Source organism: Oncorhynchus masou, chromosome 14 (genome assembly GCF_036934945.1).
Source record: "Oncorhynchus masou masou isolate Uvic2021 chromosome 14, UVic_Omas_1.1, whole genome shotgun sequence".
Classification (NCBI taxonomy): domain Eukaryota; kingdom Metazoa; phylum Chordata; class Actinopteri; order Salmoniformes; family Salmonidae; genus Oncorhynchus; species Oncorhynchus masou.
In genome coordinates this window covers 4,389,300-4,414,304 of record NC_088225.1, presented here as the reverse complement: position 1 = coordinate 4,414,304, position 25,005 = coordinate 4,389,300, and the positions used below count along the sequence as shown (strand labels likewise).

At 45.4% G+C, this 25,005-nt stretch overlaps 1 protein-coding gene across 3 annotated transcripts; it reads left to right on the top strand.

The window, feature by feature from the left end:
* The first annotated feature begins 982 nt into the window (after positions 1-982).
* LOC135553993 (mucin-2-like) lies at positions 983-24,891 on the top strand. 3 transcript variants are annotated; one of them, XM_064985978.1, is made up of 14 exons: positions 983-1,152; positions 14,489-15,508; positions 15,764-17,290; positions 17,496-17,738; positions 17,860-17,966; positions 18,061-18,119; positions 18,358-18,503; positions 18,901-19,038; positions 20,919-20,961; positions 21,179-21,216; positions 21,341-21,428; positions 22,075-22,279; positions 22,694-22,726; positions 23,133-24,891. In XM_064985978.1, the coding sequence occupies exons 1-14, from the start codon at positions 1,101-1,103 to the stop codon at positions 23,262-23,264; spliced, it is 3,831 nt and encodes a 1,276-aa protein (XP_064842050.1). In that variant the 5' UTR covers positions 983-1,100; the 3' UTR covers positions 23,265-24,891. The 3 variants fall into 3 exon arrangements, with proteins under 3 accessions (XP_064842050.1, XP_064842048.1, XP_064842049.1); XM_064985976.1 differs by having other exon boundaries at positions 14,489-17,290; XM_064985977.1 differs by lacking the exon at positions 22,694-22,726 and having other exon boundaries at positions 14,489-17,290.
* The last annotated feature ends 114 nt before the right edge of the window (positions 24,892-25,005 follow it).

Here is a 25,005-nt window from a genome sequence, read left to right as displayed (position 1 = left end):
ATTTGATTCAATTATAGAAAAGGTTAGGTACACTCAGAAAAAAAGCGTTCCAAAACGGTTCTTCAGCTGTCCCCATAGGAGAACCCTTTTTGAATAATTATTTTTGGTCCCAGGTAGAACCCTTCTGGTTCCAGGTAGAACCCTTTCCACAGAGGGTTCTACATGGAACAACAAACGGGTTATACCTGAAACCAAAAATAATTATTAAAATGGTTTCTCCTATGGGGACAGCCGAAGAACACGTTTAAATTCGAGATAGCACCTTTTGTGTATTGTCCATCATTTGCCTTTGTCTGTTCAGTAGACTATTACAATGCCTCTAAATTTTGCCTACGCGGATCATTCACATACATTTGAATGCATAAAGTTATAAAAGCCATGGTCCAGGAACCATATAAATGTTTATACATTGGGTTGATCTTGCCAGATGCAAACAAATGCCACGTGTTGTGATGGACATGCTATCTGATCAGATACAGCCATAACATCCTCCCAACGGGAACATTATCCTACAGTAGGTTATAGCTCATAAAGACTGGCAAATGTGTATTTATTACAGTTTAATTGCCCGTTTGTATAAACAAGTCCTCTATGAAAAATGTAGCAGGCTTCAACTTATCAAAACGTTTCCTTCAGATGGGGACATGAGTGCATGTCTTATAAAACGTTTTTATACTTGATTTGTCATCATAGAAGTTTTACTTGCAAACAATGTCCAAACGTGAGTATTGGTTGAATAGTTCAAATACTGTAATATAAAAGCACATAGAATAATCGCCAATGCCAGACAATGCCCAAAATACCACAGGCCGTGGTCTTGTGCGCAACCCACCTTATCTACTTTCCCGGTATTGGCGAGCGGATACTCAGAACTATCATTGACCGAGCTTGTTGGAGGGAGGCAGCAGAGCCCGCCCCATGAGGAGGGACTAAGCATTTAATAGGGCTGAGACCTCTAAACGGGCTCAAAGAGAGACCCACCTGTGGCAGACACGGACAGACGGAGTTAGTTATTGCGTCTCCAGTAGGACCGCTACTTCACCGCTGTTCTTGTTGCTCTTGATTATCTGAACTCGGACGAAACGTTACACCGAGTGAACATGATATTATTTTCTCATCAGCTTTTCATCCTCCTATGGATTGTTGTCACAGGTAAGCTCCATTTAAATGTTTTATAGGATAATAAAGTCTTGTTGTTGAAATGCTCTTGTACCTATGGATCGTTCTGTGGAATATTGTTCCAAATACACTTCTCAAAGCAGGTGCCATTTCGTGTAGGATATAGATGGAAAATCCTGAGCTCTGTAGGGTATTTCAATCAATCTCTGAACGTTGCCCATTTTTGCCTATCCATTGCCATAGGCTATGTTTATATTTTTGTTCCCATAAGTTTGCAATGTCACTGGAATAACGATGTAATAACATTAAAGCTGCCAAATGGATAGCAATGCAGTGTATAGACACAAACTAGGCTATATTTACCATCACTAGCCTACCCTAGAGTCACTTAAGTTACATTTTCAAACACACTACATTACCAAAAGTATGTGCTCCTCGAACATCTCATTCCAAAATCATGGGCATTAATATGGAGTTGGTCCCCCCTTTGCTGCTATAACAGCCACCTCTCTTTCAGGAAGACTTTCCACTAGATGTTGGAACATTGCTGCGGGGACTTGCTTCCATTCAGCCACAAGAGCATTAGTGAGGTCGAGCACTGATGTTGGGTGATTAGGCCTGGCTCGCAGTCCCAACCCAGCATACCACCCTGCATACCACTGCTGGCTTGCTTCTGAAGCTAAGCAGGGTTGGTCCTGGATGGGAGACCAGATGCTGCTGGAAATGGTGTTGGAGGGCCAGTAGGAGGTCCTCTTTCCTCTGGTCTAAAAAAAAAATATCCCAATACCCCAGGGCAGTGATTGGCACTGCCCTGTGTAGGGTGCCGTCTTTCGGATGGAACGGGTGTCCTGACTCTCTGAGGTCATTAAAGATCCCATGGCATTTATCGTAAGAGTAGGGGTGTTAACCCCGGTGTCCTGGCTAAATTCCCAATTTGGCCCTCAAACCATCACGGTCACCTAATAATCCCCAGTTTACAATTGGCTCATTCATCCCCCTCCTCTCCCCTGTAACTATTCCACAGGTCGTTGCTGCAAATGAGAACGTGTTCTCAGTCAACTTACCTGGTAAAATAACGGATAAATAAAAAAAATGTAATAAAAAAGGTGTTCGATGGGGTTGAGGTCAGGGCTCTGTGCAGGCCAGTCAAGTTCTTCCACACCAATCTCGACAAACCATTCCTGTATGGACCTCGCGTTGTGCACGGGGGCATTGTCATGCTGACACGGGAAAGGGCCATCCCCAAACTGTTGCCACAAAGTTGGAAGCACAGAATCGTCTAGAATGTCATTGTATCCTGTAGCGTTAAGATTTCCCTTCACTGGAACTAAGGGACAGAGCCCGAACCATGAAAAACAGCCCCAGACCATTATTCCTCTTCCACCAAACTTTACGTTGGCACTATGCATTGGGACAGGTAGCATTCTCCTGGCATCCGCCAAACCCAGATTTGTCCATCGGAATGCCAGATGGTGAAGTGTGATTCAACACTCCAGAGAACGCGTCTCCACTGAGTCCAATGGCGGCGAATTTTACACCACATCAGCCGACAATTGGCATTGTGCATTGTGATCTCAGGCTTGTGTGCGGCTGCTTGGCCATGGAAATCCATTTCATGAAGCTCACGACTAACAGTTTTTGTGCTGACATTGCTTCCAGAGGCAGTTTGGAACTTGCTCGTGAATATTGCAACCGAGGACAGACAATTGTTACGCACTACGTGCTTCAGCACTCAGCTATCCCATTCTGATCCCATTCTGGCCTACTACTTCATGGCTGAGCCGTTGTTGCTCCTAGACATTTCCACTTCACAATAACAATACTTACAGTTGACCGGGCCACCTTTAGCAGGGCAGACATTTGAAGAACTGACTTGTTGGAAAGGTGGCATCCTATGACAGTGCGACGTTGAAAGTCACTGAGCTCTTTAGTAAGACAATTATAATGCCAATGTTTGTCTATGGAGATTGCATGTCTGTGTGCCAGATTTTATACACCTGTCAGCTATGGGTGTGACTGAAATAGCCAAATCAACTAATTTGAAGGGCTGTCCACATACTTTTGTATATATATTGTACGTTTTATTGTATCCATTATTATGTAAGGTAAGAAACCATTACTTAAGAAGGCTCTGATAGATATATTTTCATATATACAGTACTAATACTTAAAAACTAGTGGCTATCTTAGACTCTTAGCAGGAGGTTCCCCAAAAATCTCCAAATAGAGGCCAAGACTTACTGAAGACTGAGTCATTGGTTCTAATGCTCTCTGATTGGGTGTGAGTCAGGGATGGGGGATAGTGCAAAAAGTCCCTGCGACACACATCTTAACTATTCAGAGAATCTTTCTTCTATACTCTTTCAGCCTGCAACACTGTTGAAGTGTACTGTGGAACCTTAATGAGCCTATAGGCTCAGCCATGCTGTTGCTTAGCCCTGCTGCCCTATATGGAAGTTGATTCTAATTGTTGCAGTCTCTTAATTAGTGCTGCTCTGGGGTTGCTTCATCACTTTGCCAACTATAGCAGGGATGGGCAACTGGCGGCCCGCGTGCCCCCTTTTGTTTGCCCACGGATAAAACATTTATTTTTATTTTTTAGGTACTGAGTCGGGATCTCAACTTACTGTTGCGAGTTGAAATAGTAGAATACACAAAGTGCAATTTCGAAATTTGGTTGTGCATCAGCAGTTTTTCTCCCTGACAATCACTCAAATAGCCAATGTCAGCTAACATTTTTTAGATTGGTAAGTTAGTCAGCATCCAGCTATCTAAACCTTTAGTATCATGGGCGAATTACCAACCAGGGGGACCCCATTGGTTTTCCGACCAGGGGGCCCCCATTGGTTTTGTTAGTCACTCTCATTCAGATATCATATTAAAAGACGGCAAACAGTTCTCTCCACCCTATTGGAAAATGTGTACAATTCCAGGAAATAAGCTGGAAAACTGTAAGCGTGTTCAGCGTCCCTTTGCAAAATGAGTAGAATTGCATGAAACATTACAAAATCTTCTCTGCGCCCCATGGCAAAACCGCTTAGGGCCCCCAAAAGGTTAGGACCTCATGATGAGTTCCGATTTTTTGTGGCCCTCACCTCCATCAAAGTTGCCTATCCCTGCCCTATAGGGAAGGCCATATTCAAGGTCAAAGGTTACCACCAGAGGCCTGAGAGGAGACACTGTCATGTGGCTCGGTCCTTGTTAGGTCCCCTTTTCCCTGCAGGCTGTTTTTATAGTTCAATCACTTGTCATGTGTTTAAGGACTCTGCAACTCAGGGAGAGAGCTAGGCTCTGAACTGAAGGAGGCTTGTACAAGAAGCATGACTGAGTGTGTGTGTGTGTGTGTGTGTGTGTGTGTGTGTGTGTGTGTGTGTGTGTGTGTGTGTGTGTGTGTGTGTGTGTGTGTGTGTGTGTGTGTGTGTGTGTGTGTGTGTGTGTGTGTGTGTGTGTGTGTGTGTGTGTGTGTGGCAGGCATTCAGCAGTAAAAAGATACAGATGAAGGATCTCCTGAGGGTTCGATCACTTCTTCCCCTGAGTCTGGCGCCATGGACGCCATCATCCAGTGAGTGTGTGTGTGTGCCCCCGATAATAAACCTCTCAAAGAGGGGGGGGGGGCATGTTCAGTGTCTCTTCTCCTCCTCTTCTTAACCTTGTCTCTTTCCTCTCTGACCACATACATTATTTATGTCAGAAGCTTCATAGTTTTGGTGGTTAGTCATGATATTATATGTGCAGAGCATGCAGGGTCTTTACGGCAGGTGATGGATGGGGTGGACTGAGCGAGGACACACACACACACACACACATTCATCAGTCCTCCCTTTGAAGTGTGATGAAGCCCAGATATCAGCGAGTGATCACTATGCCGAGGTCAGAGTAAAGGGGTACGATGAGTGTGACTTGGGTTCGTTAGTGTCTCGCTCTCTGTGTGTCAAAGTGCAAACGGATCCGAGGCCAGTTCCAGAAAGTCGAACCACCATCGGGTTGTAAATCATTTAAAGTACCCGGATGACATCATTGTCCAACAATGTCGCCCCTCCCCCTCCTCTTATATTGCTAATGCATAGAGCATTTTCAGTGGAGACTGTCTGAGACCTCTCCTTTCCCCTCACTATACCGCTCAGACTTTACCCAGGATCTCTCTCTCTCTCTTGCTGCCTGCCCTCCCCTTTTCATAGACACTCTTGCTTCTTCTTCTTCTTTTTTCTTTCATCTTGTTCATCTTTAATAGGATATGATATGTGCTCAGATCAGGGGCCCAGTGAGCGAGGAGTGCTAGCTGCTCCAGAGAACCATATGTTACCTACAGATAGTCAAGGCTGGACGAGCCCTCTGTGCTGATATAGGGAGGGGGACGTAGACACACACAACTCACCTCCCCTTAAGTCTTACAACTAGGGCAAGGCACGGGTCAAGCTGAAGGTAGAGAGGTCACTGAGAGAGAGAGAGAGACCAAGGGGGGAAAAGCATGTAAATAAATAAACTGAGGTAACGATGAAGAAAAAGACAAGAGAATAAACCAATGACTGCAACTTAAACCTTCTGATCTTTCCCTAATATAGAAAGTAGTACTGTGCTCTGTGTGTTCTTCCGTGCCACCCATAGTGAGGAGTCCCGCTGTGGTGCCCGATGTTGACAAATACAAGACAAGACCCTCTAGCTGTGTTACTGCCTTTCTTCTGTCAGTGTGTGTGTCTGTGTGTCTGTGAGTGGTGTGTGTGTGTGTGTTTGTTTGTTTGTTTGTTTATTTGTTTGTGTCAGGCAGGCCCTACCCCAGACAGGCAAGGCACAGGAAGAGTATTTAAGCAATAAGGCCCAAGGAGGAGTGGTATATGGCCAATATACCATGACTAAGGGCTGTTCATATGCACGACGCATCGCGGAGTTAGCCGTGTTATATTGGCCATATACCACAAGCCCCCAAGGTGCCTTATTGCTATTATACACTGGTTACCAATGTAATCCGAGCAGTAAAAATAAATGTTTTGTCATACCCATATGGTATACGGTCTGATATACCACGGCTGTCAGCCAATCAGCATTCAGGGCTCGAACCCCTCACTTTATAATTCTGTATTGGTATTGTACTGTTAGACACTTACTGCACTGCTGGACCTTCAAACAAAAGCCTTTAGCTGCATCTGCTTTAGCGTCTGCTAATCTGTGTACGCGACAAATTAACTTTGATTTGAGAACAGCGGGAAATTATCTTTCGGGAATTAGGAAACCTATTGATTCCCTCGATGTAATCTCACAGACAAACAATACAAGACCTTTAGAGAAAGGGCATACTGTACCTTGTCAGTTGTCCAACTGAATTCATTCAACTGAAACGTGTTTTCCGCTTTTAACCCAACCCCTCTGAATCAGAGAGGTGCGGGGGACTGCCTTAATCGACATCCACATCTTTGGCGCCCGGGGAACAGTGTGTTAACTATCTTGCTCGGGGCAGAACGACAGATTTTTACCTTGTCAGCTCGGATTCGGATTCAATCCTCCAACCTTTCGGTTACTGGCCCAGCGCTCAAACACGCCAGGCTACCTGCCTTACCCAGTTATGACAATGCACATACACCCAGTTATGACAATGCACATATACCCAGTTATGACAATGCACCTATACCCAGTTATGACAATGCACATATACCCAGTTATGACAATGCACATATACCCAGTTATGACAATGCACCTATACCCAGTTATGACAATGCACATACACCCAGTTATGACAATGCACATATACCCAGTTATGACAATGCACATATACCCAGTTATGACAATGCACATATACCCAGTTATGACAATGCACCTATACCCAGTTATGACAATGCACATATACCCAGTTATGACAATGCACCTATACCCAGTTATGACAATGCACATACACCCAGTTATGACAATGCACATACACCCAGTATTGACAATGCACATACACCCAGTATTGACAATGCACATACACCCAGTTATGACAATGCACATACACCCAGTTATGACAATGCACTTATACCCAGTTATGACAATGCACATGGCTATTGTCCTGTTGATTTGAATGTAAGATGCGGTATACATTGTCACAAGCAACTTTCCCATGAGCAACTGTGCACAGCAGACACCATCATCATGATATTGGATAAATGTAGTGCGATAGGACCATTCTCATTCCTTCCATTGACCATGGACATGTTCAGCTTGATTAGACTAATTAGGAATCTGTCCCCCAAGCAGCGTTTATTACTATGTGAGGAATCTTTGTCACAGAGACGGTGCAGCGGCATCAGCAACCTTAATAATAGTGCATGGTAGTTTTATAGAGCTTTTCAAGGACCCAAAGTTGCTTGACAAACGCCAGACTAAGCAGAAGGACGAAGAAACGCGGCGGTTCAATAGAAGGTTTCTATCCTGATATCTGAGGGAAGAGGTTTCAGAAAGAACCATTATCTGTACGAGGCACCTTTTCAATGAGAGAGAGAAAGAGGGATGGGGGGGGTGATTGAAAGAGAATAGCAGACACAGGGATATGGCCGCGGTTGGTCTGTAAGAGGTGAAAATGAAAGCTCCTCCTCATTTCCATGAGATAGGGTCACCCCTGGTGAACTGGCGTCAGCTGCCCGGCTTTGATGTGGCAGCCGTGGTAACAGAGAAATGGACAGGGCACCAAGGGCAGATAGACTCCCTACACCAGGGGAAGCTGAAGGAAGCTGGTGTGTGTGTGTGTGTGTGTGTGTGTGTGTGTGTGTGTGTGTGTGTGTGTGTGTGTGTGTGTGTGTGTGTGTGTGTGTGTGTGTGTGTGTGTGTGTGTGTGTGTGTGCGTGCGTGCGCGCGTGCGTGTTTGTGTGTGTGTGTGTGTGTGCGTGCGTGTTTGTGTGTGTGTGTGTGTGTGTGTGTGTTTTTGTGTGTGTGTGTGTGTGTGTGTGTGTGTGTGTGTGTGTGTGTGTGTGTGTGTGTGTGCGTGTGTGTGTGCGTGTGATGTAAGAAGGGGAACATTCCCTACAGAGCCCCTACAAGCATTGCACCACCAGTTCATAAAGCAGTATGTTAGAAATGTCCACCTCATTAGCCGGCTCTGAGGCCTGTACCTGGGACTTCTAATTAGCATGGACTGCAGTCCTACATTACTAGTCCTATGTCATGTACATGTAGTTTTTTACATGTTCTGTTATGTACTGAGATGTTATACATGCTATTACACCCCCTATCGTTTCAGAGTGTTGGATATTTCATTTGTGAGCACTATTAGTGACTGTTAGTATATTAGTGACTATTAGTATTGAATTTGTAAACAGTGAACAGCATGGACAGACAGACTAGAAGACAGTAATCAACTCTGAAGGGACGTCACATTACTGTGGTGACGCTAAATAGAAAATCCTTTCGTTTTCAGTCTCTGTGGGTTCAGTCACTAACCTGAAGGCCCATATTTCTTTCTATCTTTGTCTCTCTTGTTTTCTTTCTTTTTTCTTTCTTTCTTTCTTTCTTTCTTTCTTTCTTTCTTTCTTTCTTTCTTTCTTTCTTTCTTTCTTTCTTTCTTTCTTTCTCTGTTTTTCCGTGAGCATTCCGTTATCAGGTTTGTGTTTCTCACGATGCTGGTAGATGTGATAAAAAAAAAAACATTTCAGGAAAGCGTTTCGCTAATTCCCAGCCGTAAACTGGGCATGTTTCCGTGGCAACTAATTCCCAGCCGTAAACTGGGCATGTTTCCGTGGCAACTCCAAGTGACTGAAAGTGTGTACTGGATGCAGGAACCGTCATGATTCAACGTGATCAAGACAAAGGAGATGATCGTGGACTACAGGAAAAGGAGGACCGAGCACGCCCCCATTCTCATCGACGGGGCTGTAGTGGAACAGGTTGAGAGCTTCAAGTTCCTTGGCTTCCACATCACCAGCAAACTAAAATGGTCCAAGCACACTAAGAAAGTTGTGAAGAGGGCACGACAAAGCCTATTCCCCCTCAGGAGACTGAAAAGATTTGGCATGGGTCCTCAGATCCTCAAAAAGATTCTACAGCTGCACCATCAAGAGCATGGTTGCATCACTGCCTGGTATGGCAACTGCTCGGCCTCCGACCACAAGGCACTACAGAGGGTAGTGCGTACGGCCGAGTACATCACTGAGGATAAGCTTCCTGCCATCCAGGACCTCTATACCAGGCGGTGTCAGAGGAAGGTCCTAAAAATTGTCAAAGACTCCAGCCACCCTAGTCATAGACTGTTCTCAATTTGGGACACATATAAGCTAAGAAGTACATTACAGAGTCTGTGGGGGTTGGGGTTGGGGGGCAACAGGTAGCAAGGTAATTGTTTATCTGGCTGTCGGTTGAGTTCATAAAGGGGCACTTCACAGAGGTAACATTGTGCCACATGAAAAGAAAGCCTGTGAAGTGTGGCGATGTGTGAAAGACAAGCGTCATCGGCGTGTAGTCTCTTTCTCCTTCTCTCTCTTTGTCTTTCTCCCTCAGTGATTTGTAGTGTGGCCATCAGAACTTTGACAGCTGGTAACCTGGCAACGGACACACTCACACTCACATTGCTCAGCCTCCTCTCGACGCTGTTCCCTTTTCTTCCTGTGTGGGAAGGGGAGGGTGGGGGTGTGGCAGGGTAACAGACTGTGACCATGTTTCGTTCTTTCTGTTTGTGAGTCCGTCGGTGTTCAGTTCACTGTGGGTGTGACGCGCAGTATGACCCTGGGTGTGACACTGTATGACACTAATGTATACCCCGTCGCAGTGACTTGATGTGAATCTGGTCCAACCCAAACGGAAGCATTTTGTCTGTGTTTTAAGTCACATTTTATTTGCAGTGCATTTCGCAAGTCTCAAACCACTTTACAAAAATATGAGCTCTTCCTGAGTGTGTGGTCCCCTATGGTGAAGTCCCATCGGTGTCCTTTGACCCCTGTGTGGTCTGATTTAACCCCATCATCTCATTGTGTCTGCCTGAGATTATCTGGCTGTCACACGAGCTTAATACCTAAAAGAGGGCTTCAGACTGTCCTGCAATAAACCTTATACATAATATACACTATACTGTACTCTACCCTACCTGTACAGTGTCCCTTCTGGTTTGATATGCTTTATTCAATACAACATTACCAGTAGTTCCTGGTAATAAGTTAGTGAAGATAAAGTTTCAAAGGAGTGGTAGTTGGACTACGTGCCGGTCCTGATGTTAAAGAAGGTAAACAATTAAATAAAAAAAAGAACGTGGAACTTGAAAGAAAATAGCAGGCCGACGAGGCTGGAATGGAATTAATGGAACGGAGTTGAACATGTTTGATGTATTTGATGTATTAACTCTGCCTCCACACCAAGTATTTATTCATCACTGCCACAGCTGTCATTACGTATATGATGCTATTTCTATTGTGTTTTTTCATTGCCATTTTCATTCTTTTATTTCACTTAGTCCCGCATGTTGGAGCTCGAAGCCTAAGATTTTCACTGAACCCTGCAACCACACCAGCAACCCTGTACATGTGACTATTACTGTGAACACTCTGAATCTGAATCCGCCGTGGTGGAAGCATTGTACTCAGGGACACAATCCTCAGAGGACTCTGTAAGACACAGGATAGCCTCTGTGTGCGTGTTCGATGAAAACCTGTGTGTGTGTGTGTGTGTGTGTGTGTGTGTGTGTGTGTGTGTGTGTGTGTGTGTGTGTGTGTGTGTGTGTGTGTGTGTGTGTGTGTGTGCGTGTGTGTGTGCGTGTGTGTGTGCGTGTGTGTGTGTGCGTGTGTGTGTGTGTGTGTGTGTGTGTGTGTGTGTGAGGTGTGATATTCTTGCCTGGGGAATTGTGCCTTAGTTCCGGAGCTTCCTCCGTAGTCCAGTGTCAGAAGGACAGGGGTTATTTTATGACGCCATCAAGGCTCCCCAGTATCTATATCTACTCATTTTCATGTTGACCTGTCTGGGAAGTGATCTTCAATTTTCCCAATATGGCCACACTCTCATGGTATACCCACGTCATGCACAAAATGTGTGTTGGAATATAGCAGAATGATTCCATCCATAGAGAACCAACTCCGTGATTCAAGCCAGTCCGTCTGATGTGGATCTAAATGAGACGTCGGCGATTGTTTTCAAGAGAGATTCAACTTTTCCAAGACAGAAGCATTTGAATGAGGGGGGGGACTCTGGTAAGGCCATCACAAACACGCACGCACAACCACACACACACAACACACACACCCACACCATCGTGGCGGTTTTGTCAACGTTGCAGTGCTGAGAGAGAAGTGATCAGATATCTCTGTCATTTACTTTAACTTACCAATTTACCCTCTGTTTCCACTCTGTTGCCTTGGATATCATGGTGTCCTTTGTATGTCTGTTTGCATGGCAGCAGTATTGGGGATATGGCTAGATTTACTAATGGTGTTTTTAGAAAGGATTGTATAGTGCGTATCTGTTGATTTTACACCCAGTATCATTTTGATATCGGTTTGTTGTTGAGTCGACATCCAGTGTCTTCTCAATTGTTCTCAACTGTTCTCAGCTGTTATCAATAGTTCTCAATAGTTCTCAACGGTTTTCAATAGTTCTCAACTGTTCTCACCTGTTCTCACCTCTCACAACAGATTTGCATAGCTCATGACTTAGAGTAAGGGTTCTTAAACTTTTTCAGCCTGGTTCCCAAATTATAAATTCAGTGTTCAGTCATTTCAAATTTTGCCATGGGGCGTAGAGAAAATGTCACGGTTTTAAAGCAAGTTTTCGTCAATTCTACAAATCATGCCATGGGACATTTAGCAATTTTAGAAAACATTTCATGCAATTCTGCTCATTTTGCAATGGGGCAGAGGGAAAAACATTTCAGTTTTACAGCTAATTTCCTGCAATTAGACCACTCTGGGTCGCGACCCCTACTTTAAGAAAGGCTGACTTGGAGGGTGCAAAATCAAGTGGCGTTTAACCGACACCTCAGAGCTACCAATGGGCCCGACCGAGGGAAAGGTCTGTGTGTTGGGTGGAGAATAGCAGGAAGTAGTGGGCTAACTGCTGACTGTGTGTAGATGGTAAATTAGACATTGACTTCCCAGTAGTTGTGTTGTGGGGCAGAGCCTGCTTTCTCTCACCACCGTCTGCTTTAACACCCATTTACACGTTACATTACTGTAAATGTTTGCGCTTGGCATTGATACATCTTAGATAGGTAGTCAATTGGCCTGCCTTGTCCAGGATCACACTGGATGATCTAGGCTCAGCCTGCTCTTTGCTCAGGTTGCCAGGGAGATTTCCTATGTTTGGAATCTGTATGGTTGTTTCCCAGTACAATGGACCATAGATTAGGTTGCCAGGTTTTAGTTAGAAACCACATTGCTAGGCTTCATTATTGTGTGGTTTTTTATCAGGTTTCTGCTAAGACGCTGGTCTGAGCACAACACATCCTCTCAGGCATGTCTGCATCGCCAAGGCCCACTGGCAAATCTATGCGAAGGAATCTAACCAAGGGGCAGAATGTTTTAATTTGGTTACCAAGAGATTAAAGTGTACTGTGACACACTGTGGTGATACACCCAGAATGTACAGTATGAAGGGGGAAGACTCTTACTCATAGCTATGTCATCATATCATCGTATGAACATAGCGGGATGGGCATAACTGACAGAAATCTCATTATAGGAACATACTGTTGACTTCTTGTGTCTTGCACTGTGAACAAAATGGGATAATTAAATCTTGTGTTTTCATCTCTGGTAATCAACCAAGAACCTTGGGACTATCTTCTTTCATTCGTAATCTACATGAGTTACTAACAGATTGCTACAGTACTGTAAACTACGTCTGTGTTTTGCAGCATTGGTCATGCACTGGTCTAGTTTCGGGAGCCGCTTTCTGGTTTCGGTCACCTCGCCTTGTTATCGTCATAACCAATAAAATATGATCATAAAAGCATTTCTCTCAGTCCACCATCCATCCTATCAGATAGCTCTGTATTTATTCAATCCACTCCCTCATACCACAGTGTGTGTGTGTGTGTGTGTGTGTGTGTGTGTGTGTGTGTGTGTGTGTGTGTGTGTGTGTGTGTGTGTGTGTGTGTGTGTGTGTGTGTGTGTGTGTGTGTGTGTGTGTGTGTGTGTGTGTGTGTGTGTGCGTGTTGAAAGAGTCTATGTGGATACAAGTGTGTTCTCTATCTCAAATACGGATGGACGTTACGTTCGGCCTTGACAGGTGTGTGTGCTCTTTGGTCATTTTTCATCTGTAAATGGGTTTTGGTTACCGAGCTACAGAGCCATTAGGTCACACGATGCAATGTACACTCTGGCGTGTTCCTGGAAAATAATTGAATCACACACCGAATCAGATATTAGTCTTGGTCCCTCCCCACTTCCTCCGGCACCTCTGCTTCCTGGTACGGTAGGAGCAACACAGGGTTTGTATAAGGCCGTAGGCAACCACTGCATCCCAAATGGCACCCTATATTGACCAGAGCCAAAAGTAGTGCACTATGTCGGGAATCGGGGTGCCATTTGGGATGGGGCCCCCTGTTGTACATGTGTTCCCTCTCTACTCTAGCTGGAGGAGAAAATAGGAAAAGGAGGTTGACTGTACTCAGCCAACGCATACAGATGAGGTCCAAGCTCCGCGGCTCGGGGTAAGCAGGCCGAGGCAGTACCCTATCAAAGGCCCCCTGCTGGGTGTGCTGCCCCTCGAGCTGCTGTGAAGCTGCCTGTGTTCTCCTCCAAACAGAAAGAGACCAGAGCAGGTTGGGGTTAACAGTGCCGTGGACAGGCGTCACCACAACACGCGAAGAGAAGTAAGACCTCTTTGAAGAGACGGGTAATAGACTTGGCTAGACACAACGCTGACCTATTCATTGCGTGATGCAGTCAGTGGCGTTTGAGGTACGTCGGTAAGGGAACGATCGTGTGCTTGTCTTTTGTCACGCTTATGACGTCACGCACCTTTGTACGTCTCTGTGACACAATTGGAATGGTGAGCTCAGGGAAAGCTAAAGCAAATGCCACAATGAGTTTTCATCACAGAGCTCAAACACGGAACACTTTCGGTGTTTAGATTCCAGTGCTTTTGCAGATAGCCCGAGTGGCACTGGAACACATGCTGTAAACCAGGGCTATTGCATTTATTATCTGGAGGGCCCAAACACTTCTGATTTTTGTTTTGTTTCTACCTGGTAGTTAAATTCACTCATCAGTCTCAGATCTAAGTCACCCCTGATTATAGGGGGGAAATGAACACCAGAAGAGTAACTGGCCAAGGTTTATGACTTCTGGCTGAGACCACAGTCTTTGACTCCCTAACCTTTGACCTCAACATAACAACTCTGTTTCAGTATTGCAGGTTTTGGGTGTTTTACAGTGTGTGTATGGGGCACATGAAACTCAGCTCATGACTTTCTATATGTTTGTAGTGGTATCTTCTTCTGTGGGGGTAGAGTCCAACAACACGGCTCCTGGCACTCATGACAGTCCTGGGCTCACAGATACATCCATGACCCCAGGAGATAGATCCACCACCCTCTTATCCACAAATACCCCAGTCTCCACTGAACCCAGCTCCACCACCACAGACCCCTCAACTGTCCTCCCTAGCACTGATGGCACCTCACCCACAACAGCAGCCATCTCTAAAACTGAAGAGGTCTCTACTACAACAGACCTGACCTCAACTTCTGATACGACAGAGTCTAAGACAGCAGTCGGCACCACTGCGACAGAAACAAGAACTACCTCGTCGGTCAGCACAGCAAGGTTGACTTCCTCAAACAAGACCACAGCGTACACTGTCACTTCCCCTGAGTCGACCGAAAAAGACAGTCCGTCTACAGACAGTGACATGACAACACCCACCACCACACCTGCCCTTAGCAGAGGTGACTCTCTGTCTACTATGGAACATACAGGCCGTACCTCAGCTGATGTGGGGACAGAGTCAAACACAACTCCAGACATTATCCCAACCAGCAGTACCACTGAGACAGGTACACATGAAACAACAGCTATCAACACAGCTACCACAGATACAGGTACAAATGAAACAATAGCTATCGACACAGCTACCACAGATGCAGATACCACAGATACTGGTACACATGAAACAACAGCTATCAACACAGCTACCACAGAAACAGGTACAAATGAAACAATAGCTATCAACACAGCTACCACAGATACAGGTACACATGAAACAACAGCTATCGACACAGCTACCACAGATACAGGTACCACAGATACTGGTACACATGAAACAACAGCTATCAACACAGCTACCACAGATACAGGAACAAATGAAACAATAGCTATCAACACAGCTACCACAGATACAGGTACACATGAAACAACAGCTATCGACACAGCTACCACAGATACAGGTACCACAGATACAGGTACACATGAAACAACAGCTATCGACACAGCTACCACAGATACAGGTACAAATGAAACAATAGCTATCAACACAGCCACCACAGATGCAGGTACCACAGATACTGGTACACATGAAACAACGGCTATCGACACAGCTACCACAGATACAGGTACAAATGAAACAACAGCTATCAACACAGCTACCACAGATACAGGTACAAATGAAACAACAGCTATCAACACAGCTACCACAGATACAGGTACCACAGAGACAGGCACACATGAAACAACAGTTATCAACACAGCTACCACAGATACAGGTACACATGAAACAACAGCTATCAACACAGCTACCACAGATACAGGTACACATGAAACAACAGCTATCAACACAGCTACCACAGATACAGGTACACATGAAACAACAGCTATCAACACAGCTACCACAGATACAGGTACACATGAAACAACAGTTATCAACACAGCTACCACAGATACAGGTACACATGAAACAACAGCTATCAACACGGCTACCACAGATACAGGTACACATGAAGCAACAGCTATCAACACAGCTACCACAGATACAGGTACCACAGATACAGGTACACATGAAACAACAGCTATCGACACAGCTACCACAGATACAGGTACACATGAAACAACAGCTATCAACACAGCTACCACAGATACAGGTACACATGAAACAACAGTTATCAACACAGCTACCACAGATACAGGTACACATGAAACAACAGCTATCGACACAGCTACCACAGATACAGGTACACATGAAACAACAGCTATCGACACAGCTACCACAGATACAGGTACACATGAAACAACAGCTATCAACACAGCTACCACAGATACAGGTACACATGAAACAACAGCTATCAACACAGCTACCACAGATACAGGTACACATGAAACAACAGTTATCAACACAGCTACCACAGATACAGGTACACATGAAACAACAGTTATCAACACAGCTACCACAGATACAGGTACCAAAGACAGTGAGACCACAGGTTCAGGGATCACAAAGTCCACCATCCCACCAACTGGTCAGTCCTCTCTCCCAGTAACTGAGGGTAGTACCCTGTCTTCAACACCCCTCTCCGCCACTACAAGGGGTCCTGAGACCGCTCTCCCAGTGACTGAGGGTAGTACCCTGTCTTCAACACCCCTCTCCGCCACTACAAGGGGTCCTGAGACCGCTCTCCCAGTAACTGAGGGTAGTACCCTGTCTTCAACACCCCTCTCCGCCACTACAAGGGGTCCTGAGACCGTTCTCCCAGTAACTGAGGGTAGTACCCTGTCTTCAACACCCCTCTCCGCCACTACAAGGGGTCCTGAGACCGCTCTCCCAGTAACTGAGGGTAGTACCCTGTCTTCAACACCCCTCTCCGCCACTACAAGGGGTCCTGAGACCGCTCTCCCAGTAACTGAGGGTAGTACCCTGTCTTCAACACCCCTCTCCGCCACTACAAGGGGTCCTGAGACCGCTCTCCCAGTGACTGAGGGTAGTACCCTGTCTTCAACACCCCTCTCCGCCACTACAAGGGGTCCTGAGACCGCTCTCCCAGTGACCAATGGCTCCACGTCATCATCCCCCACCGCCACCATTACAGGGAGCCCTCATACAGACAAAACCACTGGAACAGAGGGGACTACCGATTCTACAACCACAGCTGGCACTCCAGCTTTACCCCCAACCTCCGGCTCTTCCTCCAGCCCACCCTCTCCAGGCTCAACCCAAACCCCAGGCAGCAGCACTGGTGCCCCCGTAGACACCTCCACCACCACCCCTGCCCCCTCACCCACCATCACACCTACAGGAGGTATGCTTTAAAATGTAATTGTCCGTGTCAAATGTTGTAAACATGATTGGATCTGTGTTGTGTCTGAAGAAGGACTAAATATAATGCCGCAAATGTATTCAAAACAGAGATATTATCTTCACTGTGAGATGTTAATCAATGTTGAAACTTACTTTCCAATTTGATCTTTGTTATGTCTTCTTTCCTTCTTTTTTTTTTACCACAGAAACCCCTGGGCAACCGACCAGCAAAACTAGTGAGAGCCCACTTCCTCCTTTCCACACCTCGACCTCCCCTACCGGTGGAAGCACCACCCAGCCAGAGTCAGCCATCACTGCTGCCACCTCCCTGCCTCCACCCATCTCCATAGTGTGTCCCTCCTCTCCCTGTCCGTATGATAGCATCTGTCTCAACGGCACCTGCCAGTGTATGTCTGGGACCTTCCTCTTAGAGGGCCGCTGTGTACAAGGTTAGTGCTAGTCGTTAGTGTTATGACGAAGACAACGATGGGGATGATGCTGAGGATTATAAGGGTGCTGGGGATAAATGGTGATGATGATGACTCCATTTTTTTCCCCCTGATTTTTCAGCCCAAGTCTTCTCTGGAGACCTGCATCTCAACCAGACATTTCAGGCTGAAATGAGCAACCGGTCATCAGGGATATTTCAGCAAACAGCAGCCAGGATCTCAGAGGCAGTAGGTCCTTGAGTCACTAAGCCCAGTAGTTACAGTGTATTCTCCTCTCAGAGCGACAGAGTGGGACAATAATCCTCTCTTATCTTCTTTTTAGCTGAGAGGAGCCTTGGAAAACGAGTCTGGATACAGGCAAACTGATGTTGTGCTGCTTCGGTAGGATTCTACGCCACATTGTCAAGAATGGTTGTTATCCAATGTATAGCCCAGCGTGCCAGACGTAATTTCCACATCTTTTCCACGTTGGCTCAGCGTGCTTCCAGTGAGACAACGTGGAAACAACGTTGATTCAACCAGTGTGACTTGTTGTGACGACCAGGACATTGGTTTGACCATGCATTTTATCAGTTGACTTGTTATGGTAATTATGTATGGTTTTTGGTGACCCTTACAGGCGAGGCAGTGTGATCGCGACCGTGAACAACGTGTTTAAACTCGGCTCCAGTGCCACCCGGACTTCGACCAATGCCGCTATAGAGAAAGCCATAAAAGCCTGTAGGACGGCCTGTGGGACCATACTGCAGAGAGCTACATTTAACGGTGGGCACTGTGCCTTGCTGCTTCACCCTGTGTAGAAGGCGTGGCCAGCAGGGAGATTCTTACTACCTGAGAGCTTGAACCATACTTTCTATTCATAGAAAATATTAAATAGACACATAATTTATTGTACCGGAGGAGAATGTAATGCCAAACAACAGGGCTTCTACACCTGCATTGCTCGCTGTTTTTGGGGGGGTTTTAGGCTGGGTTTCTGTACAGCACTTTGTGACATCAGCTGATGTAAGAAGGGCTGTATAAATACATTTGATTGATTGATTGACAGACAAAAATACTGACATTCTCGTACTTTGTAGCCATTAAAAAAAGTCCCATAAAACATGAAGTACCATCGCACAGTGTCACTATCCTGACTGGTGTGTCCCCATCCTTTCTCCAGCCACTGACCTATGTGATCAGACCCCCCAACCATGTGATGTCCGCTCTACCACGTGCGAGTACAAAGAAGATGGAGTGACCAGATGCTCCTGTAAGGCTGGCTACATCAACAGCTTCTACTCAAACCAAAGCTGCACAGGTGAGTACAAACCTGTCTCCAATGGTTCTATGCTCATTGAAATGTCCTTCAAGATAGGAGTCGGTGATTATATGTTTTGGGAGAGTCTTTGTGGTTGTACGCACTGAGTGCATTGAAATGTTACACAAGACACACGATAACAGCTTAGCTACTGTATAATGGAGCTGCTGAACACATTCCATTTGATAGAGAGAAAATACTAAAGGAGATACAAATAGACACAGACAGACTCAAGAGCAAGGTTACGCGCACTTGGCTTAGCATCAGAGTGAACAAAATGGGAAAGTTAGCATCAAAAGAATGCATTTGCGTTCATTTAAATACTTTTGGACGTGTGTGTGTGTGTGTGTGTGTGTGTGTGTGTGTGTGTGTGTGTGTGTGTGTGTGTGTGTGTGTGTGTGTGTGTGTGTGTGTGTGTGTGTGTGTGTGTGTGTGTGAGAGAGGAGGATAGAAAGAGTGATTTTTATTGTTTATTTCTCTTTTTGTTTATTATCTACTTCACCAGCTTTGGCAATGTTAACATATGTATCCCATGCCAATAAAGTCCTTGAATTGAATTGAATTGAAATGAGAGAGAGAGAGAGAGAAAGCACAAACAGACCCCACAGAGCCCCAGGACAGCAACACAATTAGACCCAACCAAATCATGAGAAAACAAAAAGATAATTACTTGACACATTGGAAATAATTCAGAAAAAAACAGAGCAAACTAGAATGCTAGTTGGCCATAAACAGAGAGTACACCATGGCAGAATACCTGACCACTGTGACTGACCCAAACTTAAGGAAAGCTTTGACTATGTACAGACTCAGTGAGCATAGCCTTGCTATTGAGAAAATGTGGCTCAAGAGAAGACAAGGCTATTTGCACGCTGCACACAAAATGGAAACTGAGCTGCACTTCCTAACCTCCTGCCAAATGTATGACCATATTAGAGACACATATTTTCCTCAAATTAAACAGATCCACAAAGAATTTGAAAACAAACCCAATTTTGATAAACTCCCATATTTGAGATTTGTGATTTGTGCCACAAGAAAAGGGCAACCAGGAACAAACACCATTGTAAATAATATCCATATTTATGTTTATTTATTTTTCCCTTTTGTACTTTAATTAACTACTTACACATAATATGACATTTGTAATGTCTTTACTATTTTGGAACTTTTTGTAAGTGTAATGTTTACAGTAAATTTGTATTGTTTATTTCACTTTTGTCTACTATGTAGTTCACTTGCTTTGGCAATGTTAACATGTGTTTCCCATGCCACTAAAGCCCTTAAATTGAAAATGAAAATTGAAATTGAATTGAGAGAGAGAGAGAGAGAGAGAGAGAGAGAGAGAGAGAGAGAGAGGGTCAAGTGCTGTGTCTACGTTTCTCCACTCTGATCCCAAGGCACACGATATCTCTTTAATGTATTCGTCTGCAAAGGGGCCGTTGCCCTGGAAACCAGCTGAAGAATCATGGTCGCTATCTGCCGAGCCAGGGGCTGGATTAGTTTTATCCAGCAGTGAAGTTATGGGTTGGGGAGAACTACTAAACATAGATGACTCTGCTCCCCACAGCGCCATTGTTAAACTACACATAATCAAAAAATTGTACTTACTGATGTTACACCATATATCAACTTCTCTAAGAGCAAGTGTTTATTATGTTGGTTGATTGTGCAAATTTATTGAGCAAACGTTGGTGAGCTTCACCTGTTCCCTCCGGTGATAGTGGCGCCACAGTACACAGAGCAGCTGTTAAGATCAGTGTTCCCATGTTAGTTCCTCTCTGTGAAACTGACGTCACTTGTCACAGATCCGATAATTCACTTGGTTCTGTATGTAATTCTATGGCTGTCTCTCACCTATGTTTCCTCTTTCTCCATAGCCTGTCCCAGTGGTCAAAGGTCAGAGGGAGACACATGTGTGCCGTGAGTATTTGAATTGAATCTCTTATTTGTTTAGTTGAGTCAGGCATAGTTCCCCAGCTATGGATGCATTGAAGCATCGTAGATAGCTGCAAGTAACTAGCGCCCCCTTGTGCCCTTACCGTGTAATTGCACCAGGAACTACTGTCAGCTAAAACAATGTATTGTGGTTAGATTATATGAAATGTGTATCATGTTTGCTATTATTGTTCTATTCCAGATGCACGTTTGGCTACGCTGGATTCAACTGCACTGACTGTAAGTTGAACTAAAGTTCCTCTTACTGAACCAAATGGGTCCAGAGACGTGATAAAAGTTAGTGTGGTGTTTGTATTTCCTTGTTATCTCAAGTGTGTTCATGTGTGTATCTCTCTCTGTGTAGCGGCTCTGTTGGCAGTGGTGGTCATCGCCTGTGTACTGGGCGGAGTCCTCCTCATCATGCTGCTGGGCCTGCTTGCATACTGCTGCTGGTAAGAATATAACTCCCTTCTCTCCTGTCCCGTCTCTCCTCTCCCTCCTCTCCCTTCTCTCCTCTCCATCTTCTCCCTCCTCTCCATCCTCTCCCTCCTCTCCTCTCCTCTCCCTTCTCTCCTCTCCGTCCTCTCCTCTCCTCTACCTTCACTCCTCTTTGTCCTCTCTTTCCTCTCCTCTCCTCTCCTATCCCTCCTCTCTTCTCCCTTTCTCCTTTCCGTCCTTTCCCTTCTCAACTCTCTGTCCTCTCCCTTCTCCCCTCCCCGTCCTCTCTCTCCCTCCTCTCTGTCGTCTCCCTCCTCTCCTCTCCATCCTCTCCCTCCCCCCTCCTCTCGCTTCCCTGCTCTCTGTCCTTTCCCTTCTCTCCTCTCCATCCTCTCCCTCCTCACCTCTCCATCCTCTCCTCTCTGTCCTCTATCTTCTCTTCTCTCCCTTCTCTCCTCTCCTGCCAAGCCCTAACCTCCATTCACGCTGCCCCTCAGAGGTCTACCACCCTCCTCTAACCATTACTCTGTCAAGTGTTAGCTGCACCCCTGGCTCAACACCCACCCTACAAAATATTGGCGTCTCGCCACAATGTATCATCAGAAAGACTTACCGATATAGGGCTGTGCATTTACATTGTCCTATCTGTGTGTCTGGGAGGTACCGGTCGCAGTCGGTGAAGAAGCCTTCAGCAGAGTCCAGCAGCCCGTACCCTGTGGAGGACTTCCGGGGCCCCTGGTCCACCTCCCAGGGCATCACCCCCATCCCCCGGGCCAGCACCAACTGGGCTTCAGCCCCCATGGAGATGACCGAGGGGGGCAGCACACACACCCTGGTCGACATGAAGCCCCACAACAACGGAGCGGTGAGTCACCTGTGATTAATCCTGTGTTCTTCTGACCCAGTGGATTCTAAAACCATATGGAGACGAGATAAACCTCCCGCTTGTACATTTCCCCAAATTGTAATTGTCCTGTCTGCTTTCCTCTCCCTGCTGTTGTCCTCTGGAAACTTAATGCGCTAACTCAAAGATCTCCTCTCTCTTGTGTAACATCTTTAAGAGGTTTTTGTCTCCTTAAAATGCTGTGTTGCTACTTGTTATTTAACTCCTATATTAACGCGCCAGAATCGTACGTAATATTTGATTTGCTTTTTTTGCGCTGTAACTGTAGCTGTCGTTGTGGAGAGTGTAGCGTTCTTCTAGTGTTGATGTTGGCTAGTTAGTTAGCATGTATGTGCTCCCTCCCTTCCTTGCCTGACTCCCAGTGTGTTGCTTTAGGGATTCCACATCCTGCCTAAACGGGGGAAGAAGGTAAGGTTCTAAGTCTAATAATGCTTTGCTTTCCCTCTCCGTAACTAATCAAGCCTATAACCTCTGCTGACGATTTTACTAACCCTACCCTGTCCTTTGAGCTGGTGATGGGAAAGACCGAAACTTCATGAACGCTTGACGGAACAGTCAATAGCTCTCAGTACCTTATGTGATCCACTTGTCGTAGGAGGAAAACAATTCCTGTTGGGTTTCAACAATTCAAAATATACCGGGAACACAAGCGTTCATGAATGGTCAGTTTTGTCAACTTAATTTAATGTATGTTGCTGTTTGATTTGTGCGTTGTGTGTGTGTGTGTCTGCATGTATCTGTGTGTGTGGTGTGTGCATGCGTGTGTGTGTGTGTCCAGCGAGATCTCTGACATTCCCGCCTGTCAATGTTTCAGACCGGGTCGTATGACCTGACCTCAGACAGCATGAACACGTTCAAGGGGAAGAACCCGTCTCGCTACTCCTACCTGGTGCAGGGCCACGAGAACCCTTACTTCAAACCTGCAGATGAGAGGAGACCCATATGAGAACCCTTACTTCAAACCTGCAGATGAGAGGAGACCCCCTATGATAACCCTTACTTCAAACCTGCAGATGAGAGAAGACCCATATGATAACCCTTACTTCAAACCTGCAGATGAGAGGAGACCCATATGAGAACCCTTACTTCAAACCTGCAGATGAGAGAAGACCCATATGATAACCCTTACTTCAAACCTGCAGATGAGAGGAGACCCATATGATAACCCTTACTTCAAACCTGCAGATGAGAGGAGACCCATATGAGAACCCTTACTTCAAACCTGCAGATGAGAGGAGACCCCGTATGAGAACCCTTACTTCAAACCTGCAGATGAGAGGAGACCCCGTATGAGAACCCTTACTTCAAACCTGCAGATGAGAGGAGACCCATATGAGAACCCTTACTTCAAACCTGCAGATGAGAGGAGACCCCGTATGATAACCCTTACTTCAAACCTGCAGATGATAGAAGACCCATATGATAACCCTTACTTCAAACCTGCAGATGAGAGGAGACCCATATGATAACCCTTACTTCAAACCTGCAGATGAGAGGAGACCCATATGAGAACCCTTACTTCAAACCTGCAGATGAGAGGAGACCCCGTATGAGAACCCTTACTTCAAACCTGCAGATGAGAGGAGACCCATATGATAACCCTTACTTCAAACCTGCAGATGAGAGGAGACCCATATGATAACCCTTACTTCAAACCTGCAGATGAGAGGAGACCCCGTATGAGAACCCTTACTTCAAACCTGCAGATGAGAGGAAACCCCGTATGATAACCCTTACTTCAAACCTGCAGATGAGAGGAGACCCATATGATAACCCTTACTTCAAACCTGCAGATGAGAGGAGACCCCGTATGAGAACCCTTACTTCAAACCTGCAGATGAGAGGAGACCCCGTATGAGAACCTCAATGACATCTGGAGACATTGGCCTGTACTCACAATGCGTCTCCGAGCAGAAATGCTGATCTAGGATCATTTTTTGGGTAATCGCACAAACATGACTAAAGATCAAATTGAGACGTCACTGACTTCTAGTAACTCTGGGTATTGGTACATCCTCTCAACTGTATTTCTGTTGAATTGTGTAGCACTTTTCCCTGGCATCAGAATGTTCGGATAGATGCTATGTATTGTCTAGGGCATCTGGAGTCATTCATGGTTTACAGTCGTTCATGGACTGGAGTCCTTCATGGTTTAATGACACAACTACAAGGGACTTGACAGCAGGGTTTTTAAATATGTTCTTTTGGAATCCATTCTCAAAGTCAGCTTTATGATTCAGAACGATTTGGAGTCCAACATGCATTGACTTCACAGGGATTCACTTCAATAACTGACCCCACCAAAAGAGGATTTTGTTCAATACAAATCCATGGTTTACTTTTGAAACGTTCCGTTCATCTGATCATGGTCTTTTATCCTGTTCTGCAATACAAGAACAAGATTTGTAAAAAAAAAAAAAAAAAAAAGTTTTTATTTAAAATGGTTTTATTTGTGTCCATTAGGCTGTGTTGAGACTGGCAGCTCAAATCATATATTTTTTCTCTTTTGAAAAAATATCTGGTGTGAAAAGATCTGATGTGGTTGGTCAAAAGACCAACTAGTTGGGGGGGGGGGGGGGTCAGAATTGGACTGCCTTAAACACAGCCTTATTGAATGAAGAGTGAGCTGGATATAGCTTGTCATAGCCAGTAGTTGTCCCCATTGTTCAGGGTCAAGCTTTTCATGT

Excerpts from the sequence above, each read along its gene's own strand:
- LOC135553993 (XM_064985976.1), top strand. The coding sequence starts at position 1,101 with ATGATATTATTTTCTCATCAGCTTTTCATCCTCCTATGGATTGTTGTC. Across the intron at positions 20,962-21,178 it reads GAGGGAGACACATGTGTGCC|ATGCACGTTTGGCTACGCTG; the intron begins GTGAGTATTTGA and ends GTTCTATTCCAG. Across the intron at positions 21,429-22,074 it reads CTGCTTGCATACTGCTGCTG|GTACCGGTCGCAGTCGGTGA; the intron begins GTAAGAATATAA and ends TGTGTCTGGGAG.